Source organism: Lissotriton helveticus, chromosome 11, assembly GCF_964261635.1.
Source record: "Lissotriton helveticus chromosome 11, aLisHel1.1, whole genome shotgun sequence".
NCBI classification, from domain to species: Eukaryota; Metazoa; Chordata; class Amphibia; order Caudata; family Salamandridae; genus Lissotriton; species Lissotriton helveticus.
Genome location: NC_136072.1, coordinates 57,122,740 through 57,139,615, shown reverse-complemented (window position 1 = coordinate 57,139,615; position 16,876 = coordinate 57,122,740). Strand labels below are relative to the sequence as shown.

Here is a 16,876-nt window from a genome sequence, read left to right as displayed (position 1 = left end):
GGGTGTTTAAGGATGGTAATCTCAATTACTAGCACAAACTCATAGTATTATATGTTATGGCATTTGCACTGGATGCCTGTCAGGATATTGCAGCACAGATTAGCAAATTGTGCAGCACAAATAAGGGACACTTTGTGGCACAAATTTCGAAATTTTGCAGCATTTTTGCAGCACTTTATTTTTGCTATTCTTCCCAGACAATACATTTGTGGTAATAACCTTAAAATATTGAAATGATTGAGACAGAGACACCAAATGGCTGTAGCGTTCCAAATATACAACATGTCTGTGTGCTCCTTTGGAGATTAAGGGGGTCATTAGGATGGCGGTCGGAAAAACACACAGACCGCCATGGTAGCAAACCCGTCCCACTCGGGGTGACAAATGCAAAAAGAACAATTGATGGACAGAATGCAGAACAATGTCATACATTCAACCCAGTACAGAGACCTGGGCCTAAATCCATTGTTTTCTTGCTCACCATGACATTCCATTTGGGACCCAGCCATATGCAAATCAGTCTTGACTCTACGCCCAATGGGAACTGTCAAGCCCGAACTGCCAGGCTAGGTCTTCCCTGGACTGGAAACAAGGATCCTAGGAACGGTTTCGGGCTTTCAGCCCTCATCAGCCAGGATAGCTTGACTCCAGTGGCATGGAGAGCATGGGACCCACGTCTGGGTATACCTGTCCCACTCGGGGTGACAAAATAAAAAAGAACAATTGATGGACAGATTGCAGAACAATGTCATACATTCATCCCAGTGCAGAGATCTATGCTAAATCCATTGCTTTCTTGTTCACCATGCCATTCCAGTTTGGATCCAACCATATGCAAATTAGTCTTGAACCTGCACTCAATGGGAACAGTCCAGCCCGAACTGTTAGGCCAGGTCCTCCCTGCACTGGAAACAAGCATCCTAGGACCAGTTTCTGGCTTTAAGCCCTCATCAGCCAGGATAGCTTGACTCCAGTGGCATGGAGAGCACAGGAACCACGTCTGGGCATACCTGTCTCAATCGGGGTGACAAATGCAAAAAGAACAATTGATGGACAGAATGCAGTAAAATGTCATACATTCACCCCAGTACAGAGATCTGGTCCTTAATCCACTGTTTTCTTGCTCACCATAAATCAGTATTGACCCTGCACCCAATGGGAACAGTCCATCCCAAACTGTCATGCCAGGTCCTCCCTGGACTGGAAACAAGCATCCTAGGACTGGTTTCGTGCTCAATGCCCTCGTCAGCCAGGATAGCTTGACTCCAGTGGCACGGAGAGCACGGGACCCACATCTGGGCATACCTGTGGCCCTCGGGTGACAAACGTAATATTCAGGCCCGTATGTGTGGCAAGAGTTTGCTCAATGGCTGCACCCGCGATGGAGTAAGGAGGACGATCAGAACGTCTCCAATCGTATAAATAACGCTGTGCCTGGATTGCCTGATTCATTCAGCAAACTCTTACCACACATACGGGCCTGAATATTATGTTCCATGGATGGTCTGGGCACCACCACCATGGTTTATATCTACTGAATAATGGGATTTGTCCTCAGTTGGCCCTCGCCACTTTACGGGCATTGGTATAACCAGGTTTTGGACTCCAATTGAGCATTGCAAGATTGTTGAGGGTCACTTCATCTGTCCCCCTGTCCTGAGGAAGATCCGCATAGCTGAGGTAATAAAGTTCATCGTTTGCCGATAAGCTGGATCGAAACGTCGACGCTACCCCCTACCGCACCTGGACCAATCTACCCTTCCCAATTACCCCTGTTTATAGCCTTAAGGAAACTCTCCTTACAAATTCAAATGAATAATTTGCATGTGGCCAGGTTGCATCTATTGGATATCATTTTTGTACAGTCTTGTAAATATATGCCCTTTACTTTTCCACACTTTGAGCTCTCTTGACTCCTATATACACTTGAGCACTCTTTCTTACACGTTCCCTAGAACATTCTACCTTCCTGACCCTCTAATGATTGTTCCTTTAAATGACTGAAAAAATATATTGTAATAATAATTAGTGGTTTTTCTGCACATATATTTTCACGATTTACAGACGTTTGTGAGCTGATTAATGTAAACTCAAAAAACGTTTATAATTCTGTTAATCTATCTCTTCCTTAAATAATTGGTCCAGGACCATTGTTTCTTTATAATAGCAGTAAAATATAGCATGGCTCCTGTATAATACCTTTACTTTTAATGTGCAATGTTTATTACAACGTTTAGAATTTGATCATAATAACCAAATAGATTAAGTTGAAAAAATCATTACGATAATGCCTATGAAGTGCAAAGAAAGGTACTGAGGCATGAATCGGAAATGCCACAAACTTTCTAAGGCTAAAGCATTTGCCCTGCAAAACTGAGTAATAAAAAGCAAGCATTCCAGTCACAATCTTGCTCCTCTTCCAATGCTCAGTTCCCATAGGCTGCTGCACACTGTGCAGGCTGCTAGATGCCAATCCCGACACTGCTCTCATGCTGGGAATACTATTACCCAGCATAAGAGTAGCACTATTATTGGTCTGAGCAGCCTGCTGTGCCAACCACTCCTACTCACTGCTGCAGCTGGTTTCAGAGGCTGGCCCAGCCTAGCCCAAAGATTCAGCTCGCTGGTAGCCAGCAGATCAGATTAAAAATAAAATGATAATTCCATAATGGAGGAGCCGACCCTGCCCAGCCCCAGAAGCTGTTGCTTTAAAAAAAGATGTCAAAAGATCCTTTCACTACACAGAGGAGAATTATGAAAATGGAGATTCTAAAAATGTTCACCTATTTTTGATAGTTGTGAATAGTTCACATCAGCTAAATGATGTCAGAATAGGTATCTGAAGATGAATGATAAGCAAAATAATTCCTACTGTACCAAAAATGTAAATGAACACAAGACTTGCAGGGAAACTTTCCCCGTTCCTAAGATCCTACAGTGCCGTTGCCAGCAATCCAGAATTGGTATGATTTTTGCCAGTGGGTTCAACACAAATTCACTTCTAAAACTCAGACTAGACTGAATAAAATAAGGCTCACAATTTCATAATATTTTCTGGCTTTTTCAAGTTCTTTTAACCATATTATTTTTTTTTCTTATCTTGGTATTTCAACACATTTCTTTTTTAATCCGAGTAGGAATGAAGTTGCAACAAAGATATTTTCACATTTATGCAACAAATAAATGTACGCAATGCGGTCTATTTACAAACTGCACCTTCCATTACTACTACTACAGTCTTACGTCTCAAATCCTCCAAAATGCTATTGACAAATCTGCTTGTAGACTTGTACACCTTGTTCTTTTTTATCTTTTGTGTGCGATTATCTTTTCCTGATTGAGGAAATCTCCACCTATGTATACCTATGCCATTGTCGTAAATGAGAGAGGACAGGGAGGATTAGCTTGAAAATGGGAAATACTTACCACAAAATGGGAAGGGATTAGGGAGGGGTAATGATGGGTTAAGGAGGGTTTATGGAGATAGATGTGCCCACACACAAAAGAGTAAGCCTACTACTTTTCACAAATTGTTCTTCCATAGGTACTACAGCCAAAAAGTCCCAACAGTTGCAAATCTTCTCCAGCTATAAGTCCAGCACAATAAATGGCCAACCACTAGTACCCTCCCTTAGAAAATAATGGAAGCAGGACCTTAAAAAAATGCCCCCTTTGAAATGAATGTAAAATCAATTTATTTATTTTGACTTTCAGAAATATATAAAAATGCAATTGAATGTTTTTATATATAGAAATACAAATACATATTTTATTTTAAAATATAATAATATGTTTATATTTCAAAAATGAATGTAACTTCAATTATAAAGAATAATTGAATTCGTTTAAATGAATTAAATACCTAACTTGAGTCCTCATTATGATGGCAGTCGGACGAGCATTGGCCACCATCGCAGAGGGATGGAGACCACCCGAAAAGCAAACGGTGTTTCCACCCGCCATATTATGATGAGACCGCCGGGTAGGCAGTTAGAAACATAGGGCCTTATTTATGGAAAGTGACGCATCACTGTGTGGAAACAGCGATGCTTCAATTTCCATTGTGCCCTCCTTGCGACATGATGTATGTATCATATTTACTGTATGACACATCATGTCGCAAGGAATGACAAATACGTACGTTTTACTGACGTATCTGTCGGCGCAAAAATGATGCATTGCTGGAGCTGTGTCGGAAACGAGATGCAACTCCAGCAATGCAGGGGGAGGGCTATGGACATAGCACTGTGTCACCCTTATGAATGCCATGAGTTAGGCATAAGGTTTTGATGCATTTGCATCCTAGAAGTGGCGCAGTGAAATTGCATAGATTTCACTGCGTCACTTCTACAAGGCTTACTTGTGTAGAAACGCCCACCCTGCATACATTATACCTGACGCAGGTATAATGTTACGCACAGGTTTACAAAGTGACACATCTGCATAGATGCGTCACTTTGTACATAGGGTGCAACAGGGGGCATGTTTTACGCCACTGATGCATTACAAAAAGTGACACAACAGCAGCGCAAAAATGTCACAAGGCCTCATAAATAAAGCCCTATCTTTTTCTATTGCGGCTTGTACTACAGCCCTGACAAAAGGCCTCAGCACAAGCAGCAGTACAAAAAGGCCTGTTTACAAACATGCATGCACCATGGGCGAGTCACCATGTGTTGTCTGGCACAAGGTGCATGGGGGGGATACCACATGCCACATAGCTGTGGCCCACGGAGGACGAGGGGCCTGCATAGGTTCCCCCAAAGTCCCTTTGCGACAGCCTTTCCATGACGGTGGGTTCGCCATTAAAAGGCTGTCATAAATGGACATTGTAATCCCTACGGCGGTGCCTTCAAAGGCAACACCTTCAGTGTAAGGATTACTCTCCGACCACCATCCTGATGGGCTTCTTGAGCCTTTCCGAGTCGCCGATCTTTCCTCCACCCTTTTCGCTTCGACTGCCAGTTTCTTGATCAGGGGGTCAGACTGTGGCCCTGGATGTAAGGCAGAGTGCCACTGACAGCCTGTTGGTGACAGTCTGTTTGACATATTTATCAGTGCCTTAGTGATGTAATTGTTACTATATAAGAATTAAATATAAATATTGTACTTTATGTGGAATTTAATTTTTTTAGCAAATCGGTAAAATTACTTTAATTTTATGTGTTTCAAAATTAAGTTAATAGTGATCAAGCTTTTTTATTTTGATCTACTTTTGAGGTAATTTAAGGATACAAAAAGTTATTTATATTATTATTGAATTTGATTTTTTTTTTTTTTATTAAATAAATAATGATTTTGAAATTTTCCCGTGCTTTACTATGATGTTTGTCTTGGGGGCAGAGACGTCCACTTGAAGAATTACTAGTAGTAACGTAAAATTTGGCTCCATACCCTGTTTTCATAGCGTGGGATACGTTTTGCCTACACTTTGTAATACATTTATAGTCGGTAATGATAATTATTGAAGAGCAGCAAATTTACTACGAAGGGGTCGATTATGATTCCATTCGGAAAGGCTCCGAATCGGATTCAGGTTTTTCTGAATCCAATTCAGAACCCTTGCTTCTGACCAAATCGTACTCAATGCTGAACGACCGATAGCAATGGCCAGAAACCGGAAGGGCCGTCCAAATTGGTTCCAAAAGGCATTCGTAAAGCTCGAGCCTTTCAGAGCCGAATCGTACAGCTCAATGGACTCGGTTTCTGAGCGAGCGATTACGATGACCGTTTCGGACAGTCGTTCTGATTCGGTTTGCAAGGAACAAAACGGCTGTCGGAATCGGTCTTTGGGGGCCTGTAGCAGGTTACCTCTTCCCAACCATGCACAGTGTGGCAGGCACCATGGGGTGCCTACCATATGGTGCAAGGTTCTCCCCAACCAAAATATAACCTTGATCCGAAAGGAGCGCTTTAATTCATCAAAATTCCGAAGTTAATTACTCTTTATGCAACTCAATTCACAGGAAGGATTGCACCGACCTGATGGACTTCATTTTGAATTGAACAGAGGAACTGAAAGATCACACATACAATTGAAAGGACAGATGGATACTGCCAAGAGGGGTAGTTGGTTAGAAGCTAACTGTGAATAATAAGGTTTTAAGCCCTGATGATGTCCCTAATGGATGAAACGCGTCGGCAGACATTAATTATTATGGTGTGATCTGGAGTTAAGAAGAGAACATTCTGAAATGAAGTGCATTAATTGGATACATATAAAACTGCCTATGGACTTTTTGTGAATTGAGTTACATAAAGAGTAATTAACTTGGGAATTTTGATGAATTGAAGCGCTCCTTTCAGATCAAGGTTATATTGTGTTTAAAATTGGTCCAGTGGCGGTGGGACCACTGAGAGTGGAGTGCGTCCTAAATGATTGGGAATACAGTTACCAGGATTATACACCTGTGCGCCCTATTCTTGCCCACGCCGCTAGAAGTTGTGTTCAAGTTTTCCCCAACCACCCTTTTTCTCAATGGGAGCCTATGTTCATGTTTGGAACATGGGCTCCCATTGAAGTCAGTAGGAGTCTGACCAAATCCTATCCGGAATCATCCAAAGTGCTCGGTCGGACTTTCCCGATCTGAGTAGTCCAGAAAGCATTCCTGGACCGATTCGGTCAGAATGCTTTCTGGATGAGATCGTAATTGGCCCCAAAGTGTAAGAGTACATTTATACTTGTAGGTTTGATCATGTGTAGACTTATCTTTTTAACTTTGAATTTCATCATTAGACCTTACCTAGGTGGGTCTCCTCTTTGAGATCGCTGTTGGCAGGGACGCCATGCTGCATGGCAAAAACAGGCTTGACTGAGCGTTTCTCCACGTTTGCATCCAAACACCATATCATCGACTCCCACACGCTGTGTATTCTGCTCAGTGAGTCTTAGAGGCATATATACAAGAACTGACGCATCGGGGAGGAGCTACGCGCGGATCCAAGATGGACGCGTGAGCAAAGGGCTCCCGAGACCCCTTCCGCCACCCTCATCTATCCTGACACAAATCCTGATTTGGACGACGGGTATTTCTTGCTGATGCCCTGCTGATATTGAACACTTTTTCCGGAATTTGATTTGGCCGCCGGGAACTGGACTTGCTGCGCCCTGTGATCTGAGGGCCTACGGCAGAGGCCATCCAGGGGCTGGAGTTCCCGAGGTGCCCAGGTGGCAATTGAACAACAACGGCTGGAGAGAAGCCTCCGCTGCCCCTGTGGCACTTTCGGTTTCGATTTTGGTCATTATAGATGCTGATCCTTTGCTGATTGCTACTGCTGCCCTGGCTTGATCGCTGCTTCTCCTCTGGCTGTCGTTCCTCAACCTCTCGCCTTAATAAGCTTGCTATAGAGGGAATCATTTTGACCAGATCTCAGAGGATCTCTCGGCGCTCGTCGACCATCATGGTGGGCAGGGCGGACGTTGAGAGGCGCAACACCAGATGCCCGAATCGAGGGGGTGCCGTTCAGACCCAGACAATAGAACGCTTTACTCGCCCGAAGGGATCCCCGGGTGGGCCGAGCAAGGCCACCGGAGAAGTGGGTGACAGTACTCCTGCGAGTGAGGAGCCGACTCTAGCGGACGTCATGGGGGCCATTGCCAGTATCCAGACTGCGATGGGTCAACAATATGAAACTCTCGCTACTAAGTTGGATACGGTTGCGATTGAGGTCAACCTTATCAGGACGGACCTGGGGAAAACCAACGATCGGGTCAAGTCTCTGGATATTAAGACAGCAAGCCTTATAACAGATGTTTCGGACCTTCAGACCGAGGTCCGCGATCTTCGCATGGCCAGAGACTCGTTTGCCCTTCGGCTTGACGATTTTGAGAGCCGGTCCAGAGGTAATAATGTACGTATCGTGGGCGTCCCGGAGAAGTCTGCGGATGTACAGACGGATCTTTTGGTAGAGGACCTCATCCAGAACTATTTGTCACCAAAGGGCCTTAGTAATCTTTCTGCGGTGGAGCGTGCCCACAGGATTCCAGGTGGGAAGCCCAAGCTTGGGGCCGCCCCGAGGCCTATCATAGCCAGGATTTTTAACTTCCGTGACAGAGACGCTATCCTGCAGGCCTCCCGCACTCATGGTCCCGTTCAGTTTGAAAATATGTCGGTCAGTTTCTATCCGGATTTCACTCAAGAGGTGCAGAAGCAACGTATGGCCTTTACGGGGCTGAAACGTCGCCTCAGGGACATGGAACTGAAGTACGCCATGCTATTTCCGGCTCGCCTGAGGATTGTACATAATGACCGTACTTTTTTCTTTGATCGCCCTGAAGTAGCCAGTGACTGGCTGGACACTTTGTTGCCACAGCACGCCGATCCGGAGAGTTCGAGAGGTGCCGAGGGCGGCCTGGAGGCACAGGAGTAGTGAGTCGGTGCCGATGAGCCATTATTGGACGCTTTGCAGTGGCTCTGGAACAGTGATGTTTTATACGTTGTGGATATTTAGGGGTGGGGGGATTCGGGACTCTTCCTCCTCAAGGGACGTTTTTTCTCTCTCTTCTTGTAGGTTAGTTTAATGGGGCGACAGGCACACTGCAAGTTGGGGTGGCTTTTTAGTCTACCGCAGGGGTGCAGGGTGGGGGGTTGTGTGTTGAGGGTTCTTTGGGGGGTGGTGGGGGGGTCTTTTCTTGTTTGATTGTTTCGAGGCTCCGATTTGATCACTATTTTATCCTTTGTGCTTGCTTTGTGGTGGGGGGGACCGTTGGTTTTTGTCTGGGATGGGGGTAGGGGGGTGAGGGTGTTGAGCTGGAATGTTAATGGACTCGGAGATAGGTTGAAACGGGGGATTGTTTTACAGTATTTAAAGCGACACTCCCCTGATATTGTCCTACTACAGGAAACACATCTGGTAGGGAATACGTGCCGAGCGCTGAATAGACGAGGCTACCGTTTGGTGGCCCACTCTGGATTCACCACTGGATCGAGGGGGGCGGGTATCTTGGTTAGGAACTCCCTCCCCCTAGAAGTTGATGACGAGGTCCTGGACGATAGGGGACGATACGCTGCTATCGTGGGTCGCTGGGAGGGGAAGACGATCTCCATTTTGTCTGTGTATGTCCCCCCTGGTCTACAGTCTACCACGTTCTCCGATTTGGGGGGGGGGGGTGGTCCTGGGGCTCCCTGATGGCTTGCTGGTGGTGGGTGGAGATTTTAATTCGGTTGTCAGTGGTGAGCAGGATCGAAACCCCTGTAGAATCCTCCCCACGTCGCAACGGTGGTTGGGCAGTTTCATTGATACACTGGGATTAGCGGATTGTTGGAGACAACTTCACCCTGGACAGCTCCAGTACACTTTCATTTGGGGGCCCATGGTAGTCTCTCGAGACTTGATTACATTCTTATACCAGCGGCACGGATGGTCTCCATAAGAGAAATTAGGCATTTGGCTAGGGGAATTTCAGATCACTCCCCACTGTGGCTCACTATTGATGTACGGCTGGAGTTCGGGGGTCGTGTCGCTCCTATTAATCCTTGGCATCGTCGTAACCCCAATATTAGTAAGGACGTGGTTAAATGTATAGATCATTACTTTGCCGAGAATGAAGGGTCAGTGTCCTCTCCTGTGACCCTATGGGAGGCATGTAAAACTGTGGTTCGGGGTCAGACTCTCTCTTTGATTGCCAGCGAAAGGGGGCGCAAAAATGCAGACGTAGTGCGACTTGAAAACGATATCTTTGAGTTGGAGGAACGGATGGAATCTGTGATTACGCCTGATAGTTTGCACTCCTTGGCGCTTAAACAGTTTGAATATAGGGCTCTGGTGACCGATGCTGCTAAGGCGATGCATCGTGAACAACAGGGACGTCTGTATGATGTGGGTGATGAGGCTGGGAAATTGCTAGCTTGGCTTGATATACGGGATAGAGCGAATCGTGTTGTGCCTGTTATTGAACGTTTGGATGGTGTGCGAGTGGTGGACCCGGTCGAGATAGTTGAGGTCTTTGCCCAGCACTTTCGGAAGGTGTACTCGCCGGTCTCGGGCAGGCCTGAGGAGGACTCGCATCTGTTGCTCCGTGATATCACACTGCCTAGTTTGTCGGAGTCGGATAGGGAGCTTATGGAGGCGGATTTTTCTACCGATGAAGTAGCTCTCGCTATCCGTGCCCTTCGCTGTGGTAAGGCTTTGGGCCCGAACGGTTTGCCGGTTGAGCTGTATAGGTTGTGTCCCGACACAATGGCGCCGCACCTTCGTAGGACGTTTTTGGCGTCACGTGATCTCGGGCTTCTCCCCCGAGACCAGAGACTGGCGTCCATTGTGGTCATCCATAAGGATGGAAAGCCCCGGGAACACTGTTCGTCTTATCGGCCGATCTCGCTTCTGAATGTAGAGCCTAAGGTTCTTGCAAAAATGTTGGCAAACCGTATGATTACGGTGATCGGCGATTTGGTGCACCCTGATCAGTCTGGGTTTATCCCCCACCGTAACACTGCACTTAATCTTCGACGTCTCCATGGTGTCTTGGCGAGGGCGGGGTCTCTTGCTGAACCGGCCATTTTGGTTTCCCTTGACGCTTCGATGGCCTTCGATACGGTGGAATGGCCTTATTTGTGGGCTGCCCTTGCTAAATTTGGCTTTGGTCCTAAGTTTATCGGCTGGGTTAAACTTTTATATGAACGACCGCTTGCACAGGTGGTGGTTAATGGACGGGCCTCGGATCCTTTTGTTCTTGGGCGTGGCACGAGACAGGGCTGCCCTTTGTCGCCCCTCCTTTTTGCGCTTGCTCTTGAACCCCTTGCCGCGTGGCTCCGCTGGGAGCCCTCGCTCAAGGGAATACGGTGGTCCCCTACCTTCGAGGATCGGGTGTCGCTTTATGCCGATGATATCCTGTTATACCTCACTTCTCCCCGTAAGTCATTGGGTGTCCTGTTTGATGTCCTGAGCTCTTTCGGGAAGAACTCTGGTTTGGTTATCAACTGGACTAAATCCTGTATTTACCCGCTTGCGGGTGGTCAGCCCTCTTTGCCTCGCTTTTGCCTATACCTGTTTCCAACGTCGGTTTCAAGTACTTGGGGACCTATATTTCTCTGGACCCCAAGGTCCGATTTGAGCGGAATCTATTGCCTCCGCTTGCTAGGCTTCGATCTGATGTAGCGGCATGGTGTAAATTGCCTCTTTCCCCCCTGGGGAGGGGGGCCTTGTTTAAAATGATGTCTCTTCCCCGATTCTTATATGCTATTCAGAACACGCTGGATCTGGTTCCAGCTGGTTACTTTATTGAAATCGAGGGCCTCCAGAGGAAATTGGTCTGGGGCGGGCGGCCACGCATAGCGCTGGCGAAATTGACTCTGCCCTGGTATGACGGTGGTATAGCATTGCCTGACATCAAAGGCTATTATTGGGCATCCCAGTTGAGTTCTATCAATCACGCCATGTATGGTCCTGTTCCTAATCCCGCCTACGATATGGATAGGTGGCAACTGCCGGGAGGTGATTATAATAGAGCGCTTTATTCCAAGATCGACAGGAGGTGTTTGACGGGCCCCACTGCGGTGGCGATACGTGTATGGGATAGTGCAACATCGGCTACGGGCTGGACTGGTAAACTCACTAGGGCGACTCCTTTATATGCAGCTGAGAGACTGGGTAGATTGTGGTCTTCGAAGGGATTCGATAGATGGGACCTTATCAGTATTAGTAAAGTGGGGGATCTTTGGGCCACCAATAGAGTCAAAACTTTTGACGAACTGAAACGGGAATACGAGCTGAGTGATAGAGAGCACTTCCGATATCTTCAACTCCGCCATGCGCTCGACTCGGTCTTCCCTACTGGTACCTCGATCCCTGAGTCATCTCCCTTGGAGGATAGAGTGCTGGATGGACATATCCCTGACAGCACTATCTCCCTCATATATAAAAAACTCATTAATACCCGTTCGGACCTTCTTATGCGGCTGCATGAGGCGTGGACTACTGACGGGCTGAAGTTGGACAATGAGGACTGGCAGGCTGCTATATCCTCCCAAAGGAAGTCGCTATTCCGGCGCATCTCCGACTGGTGCAGCTAAAGTTTCTTCATCGCATCTATGTCACGGGTCCACGTTTGATGCATATGGGCTATTCGGTGGATGGGTTATGTCGGCGTGGATGTGGTTTGCTTGCTACTTTCCTCCATATTGTATAGGAATGCCCGGCGGTAGTGGTTTTTTGGAATCGTGTGCATGCGGTGATGAAAGAGGTGACGGGCGTCGGGCTACTTCCTGAGGCCCGACGCTGCTTGCTGAATGTCTGGGAACCGAATGACTGCACAGTTGCTCAGGTTCAATGGGTCACGCTGGGCAATATCATTGCGAAAAGGGACATCGCTCAACTCTGGGGATCTAATAGGGCACCACTGGTTTCGGCCTGGGAGGAGAACATGGATTGGTGCATGTTTCGGGAGAAAATCGTGTACGTCTCCCGAGGTAGGCCCAGGAAGTGGGATAGGATTTGGGGTCAGTGGAACTCGTATCGTGGAGAGATTTGTGACCCTCCCCTTGCTGAACCCTCTGATACTGCGGGATCTCCTTGACTTTGGCGTTCCAGCATTCTTCTTTTCGATTCTTTGTACAGTATTGCTCGCTCCTGGTCCCCACTCCCCACCTCCATGATTTTCTGATACCTGCTTTTCGGTGTCTCCCCCATACCGCACGTAGCGGCCCTCATACTGATGATTTTGCCTCGACTTTTTCTTGTGGGTTTTCTTTTTGTTGTTTGTGTGTATAAAAATGTAAAAAAACCTGTTTTATCCTCATTTGCCAGCTGCTCCCTACTTCATCCTGCTTCTATGCTGCCAGACCCTCGGATTGTCGGCTGATGAGCTGTGTACTGCTTTATTCTTGTCGAATTGCGTTACTGACCGGCCATGATGGTTGTAGGTCTGTATCTGTTGTCCTTTTACAACAAGGTTTTAAAAAAAAAAAAAAAAAAGAACTGACGCATCAACATCCATGTGTCCAATTTTTTTGCGCCTGCCACAATTGCCCTAAAGACACCATAGATGCACTGTACTTACAATATAGTGCTTCTTGGTGCAAGGATTCATGGATGCGTCAGAAATTCTGGCACATCTTTTGCCGCAAAAGTGGCGCTTTGGATGGATTTTTGTATGGGAGTGGAAGTGGTAGTCTTCAAAACATGAGATTGCCCCCAGAAACACAAGGAGATCTGACAAAAGATAGGCAAACTTTAGAGGGATCACCCTGAAGCCTCCAGAGTCAACAACCCAAAATATAGACAAAGAAGTATGATCATATATGTGAGGAAGGCATTTTCCTAAGCACTGTGATACCAGGATATCTGGGACGCTTCTTAGAATGTTATCGAAGACACATATACATATTACATCGCAGCAGGTTTAGAGTTTTATTGGTCCTGCTTTTAATGTATAATGCCAAGATGCATCTTATTACGCTTTATGGATAGCTGTATGACCTCTTGGGTTTTCTTTTGGCACAAAACTCAATAAAATATGTTGTGAAAAAAAAAGTGTAAAAATGGACAACTAAGAGCTTTAACAAAACTATTTACCTTTATTTGAAGCAAAAGTCTCCACCAGAGTTTGTGCATCTTCATATATCTGTCCTTCAAGACTTTTCTTCCCGAGACCCAGGTTCCGCAAAGTCACCAGGCTAAAGCGTCTTTGTTGCTTCCACATCTGGCCAGATGTAAAAACAACACCTGAGAGGAATAAATCAGGTGAATGTTTCTTTAAAGTGCATTTTTTCATATGATGCGCTTCCAACTACAAACATTATAACACTGTAGTGCATTGTAGTGTGATGTAAACCTTGTGCCATTGAAAGCACAAGTTAAGGTATTTTAAAAGATATGCTGCCACTCACTTCTAGTGGCATAGTAGTCAACCATTATGAAATCAAAAGAGAGACGGTAGTAAAGATGATGTGTGATACATCCAATTGCAAATTAATCTGCTGTGTAAGGCAACAAACAGCTGTCTCCCATATGAGATGTGTGAGGGTTTGAATTACTTACCAGTAATCTTCATTACTTTCAATCTCCCTTCCTTACCTCAGTGTTTATATCAGTGAGAGGGTATCCACCATCCCAAGGCTGAAATTCTGTTGGAAGTCTCTAAAAATGTCCTTCCTACCAGCTCCATCTCATAAAGAGGGTAGACCAATTAATCAATTCCACCAGTAAGAGAAATGTAATGAAATGCAGGGAACAAAAAGGTAGAAGAGTAGGATACCCTTTCTGTTGTGGGTTTCGTGGATGCTACTCCCCTACATGGCTGTCTGAAGGCATGGCGAGTTACGCGCTGTACACAGACTGTGGCCAGTGATAAGCCCATGTCAAATTTACTCTAAAGAAATTACAACACCAAACTTTTGCCCGAATGAAAGGCAGAATGATACAATATCTGACACCAGCCCAGAAAGAAGTCTCAGTTATGGCCTAAAGCCTTCACAGTCCAAGTCTTAATGATGCTTGGATGGACGGGGTCTACGAACACGAGAATCCCAAAAGCTGGAGCTCTGCCCTTTCACAGGCCGGTTGAGCCATTGGTAGGCAACAGCTGAGAGAAAAGTCTACAAACGACAGCGGGGTGAAATTGTATCATCCATGCTAGAAGTACGGCTTGTTGTAGCTACATTAAATATTGTATATTTCTGGTACAGAAAGAGGTCACTATTTACTTGTCTAACTTGCCTGTGGATAGAGCAGGAAGCTTTAAATTCAGAGATAATGGACAAAAGGCAAAGGCATGAAGGCCAGTAGCCAACAAAACATTTAACCCAGGAAAACATCCACTGTGAAGCTGAAGGAATGTCTTGAGTTTAGTTGCCAAAAGGTAGATCACTGATATACTGAACTCCCTGCAAATTGCCCTCAAAACGGCACATGTGCAAGGCTTAGCAGACAGTGTGTTGCTGAACAATGGAGAACTATTGCTCCAATAGTCTGCAAAGGCACGGGGATATGAAAGAAAATTAGGTGATTCATTTGTAACATAACTTTTCTCCCTCTGTTTAACTTTATTTGAAAATGAAAAAAAGGGGCGTCTGTAAGTTGCAGCATTTCTGTAGTGCTTACCAGTGTGTGGCACTGAAGCACTTACCTACATTGTTAGAAAGCTGTGGCATGGGTAGGGTGGTTGGCTGGGAGTGTTTTCTTTGGTTTGTGATCCTATGTGGGAAGTGTTTCCTTGTCTTGCCTGATGAACACCGAGGTGCAGTATTGTTATCAGGGCGTGGGAGGTGCCTCCTAACAATGAGCCAGTTGCTTGGCCTTTAGTAGCTCACTACGATTTTCACTGATCAGAAGAAGCTCTCACTACAGAAAAGGTTGGAGACCCCTGACCTATACTCACTGGATTATATCATCAGTGATGTAATTTGAGATGTTATGAGTGATGCCACAGCCATGTCATGAGTGATGTAACATATGAGGTCATAAGCAGTGCATTGCGGGTGCACAAGTTATAGTTATCTCAGGGTACTATAACTGCTGAATTTCACTGGTTTTGAACTGTGGTAAATAAATAAATAATACCCTATTTTTGAATGCATAAATGAATAACAGATAGCTCAATAAATAAGAGTCAAGATTCGAGGTAGTAGGAGTTTTTGCAGGTTTAATACAGCATAAGGACAGGAACAGGGCGACCTGCACGGGAATAGGATGGCAGCTGCCGGGGACAGGATCTGGACAAGACTAGCATAGGAAGGAAGGATAACTTTTAATAACAGTACATGAGCATATATACATAACGCAAACACATAGCATTACATTGCAATAGGCGTAGCAGTGGGTGGAGCAGAAGGCATGACGCGTAGCAGTCGCGAAAGATAAGGGTAAAAAGAGGTGTAACAGGGCGTATACATAGACATGTGATGCAAACGTAACAGAATATGTCATGAATGGGGCGGAAACCATGGAGGGGGCTACCTGAGGAGCCGGGACCTCTAACCTGATGGTGCGCGCAAACTGGCAATGACGTATCACTAGGAGAAGCTGGGGGCTATGAACTCTGTGCTAGGAGCAGAGACTGAAGTCTGGAGAGTCAGGGCGACATGTACCTAAGCAGTATCTAGTATCTGATGTTTAGGGAACATGTTGATATAAACTAGAAGTCAGGAGGGGAAAGGCTAACAGACTCTAAGACTGGAGCATGCATTATTCTACATGTAGTGCGTGATGAAGAATATTAAATGACCATTAAATGCAGTATTTCTCTTACATGGAGACGTAAAAGCTAGACAATGACGGAAACTATTGATGCGATTCAGTAGTTTAGGAATGCAGAGAAGGAGGACTGAACTGATAACTGGAATCATAACATACTCTTGGCAGACTCAGAGGCAGAGCCAGCCTGAACCGGGCACTGTGAGGCAGGAAGTAAGTGAAGGGTCGAGGATACAGGTGGGGGCCATATCGCTCCTCAGCGAGGGCTTCAGGGAACAGGAGCTGAATCTGGTGTCCAGGCCCTTTTGAGGCCTAGAAACGGGGATTTTACAATGAAATAACGTCCACACTGAGAAACGTGGCAACGTAGCTTTACATAGGCCTGATATTCGTATTATTCACGAGAACTGGAAACTGGCATACTAGAGGTGGACACAACTATAATTGCGTCTTTAATCAAACATGGGGAATACATATGCATATTAATCATGCACACATAACATATGATGGATGACACGTAGGGACACAGAACATGGCAAAATTTACTTTTCCACATTCCCTCCTTGTCACTACGTTTCCATCAGGAAACATCAATATTCATGATACCATCTATCATTTCATACAGTATCATTTGCTCGTCTCGAATTCTTTTGGAACGGGATTTAGAACGGGACTTGGGACTAGGAGTTATACTAGGAATACAGGATGTAGCACAAATGCCGCAAATCGCAGGGCCACATTGTAT

The 16,876-nt window shown here is 45.7% G+C and overlaps 1 protein-coding gene across 2 annotated transcripts in view; it reads right to left on the bottom strand.

Annotated features, from left to right (window-relative positions):
- The window catches only part of LOC144790978 (cytochrome P450 2J4-like), a 287,604-nt gene that overhangs the window by 142,032 nt on the left and 128,696 nt on the right, over positions 1-16,876 (bottom strand). For both annotated transcript variants that reach the window (XM_078665598.1, XM_078665597.1), the window contains exon 3: positions 13,513-13,662. In XM_078665598.1, coding sequence (XP_078521724.1) covers positions 13,513-13,662 — 150 coding nt within the window. The remainder of the gene's footprint in view (positions 1-13,512; positions 13,663-16,876) is intronic.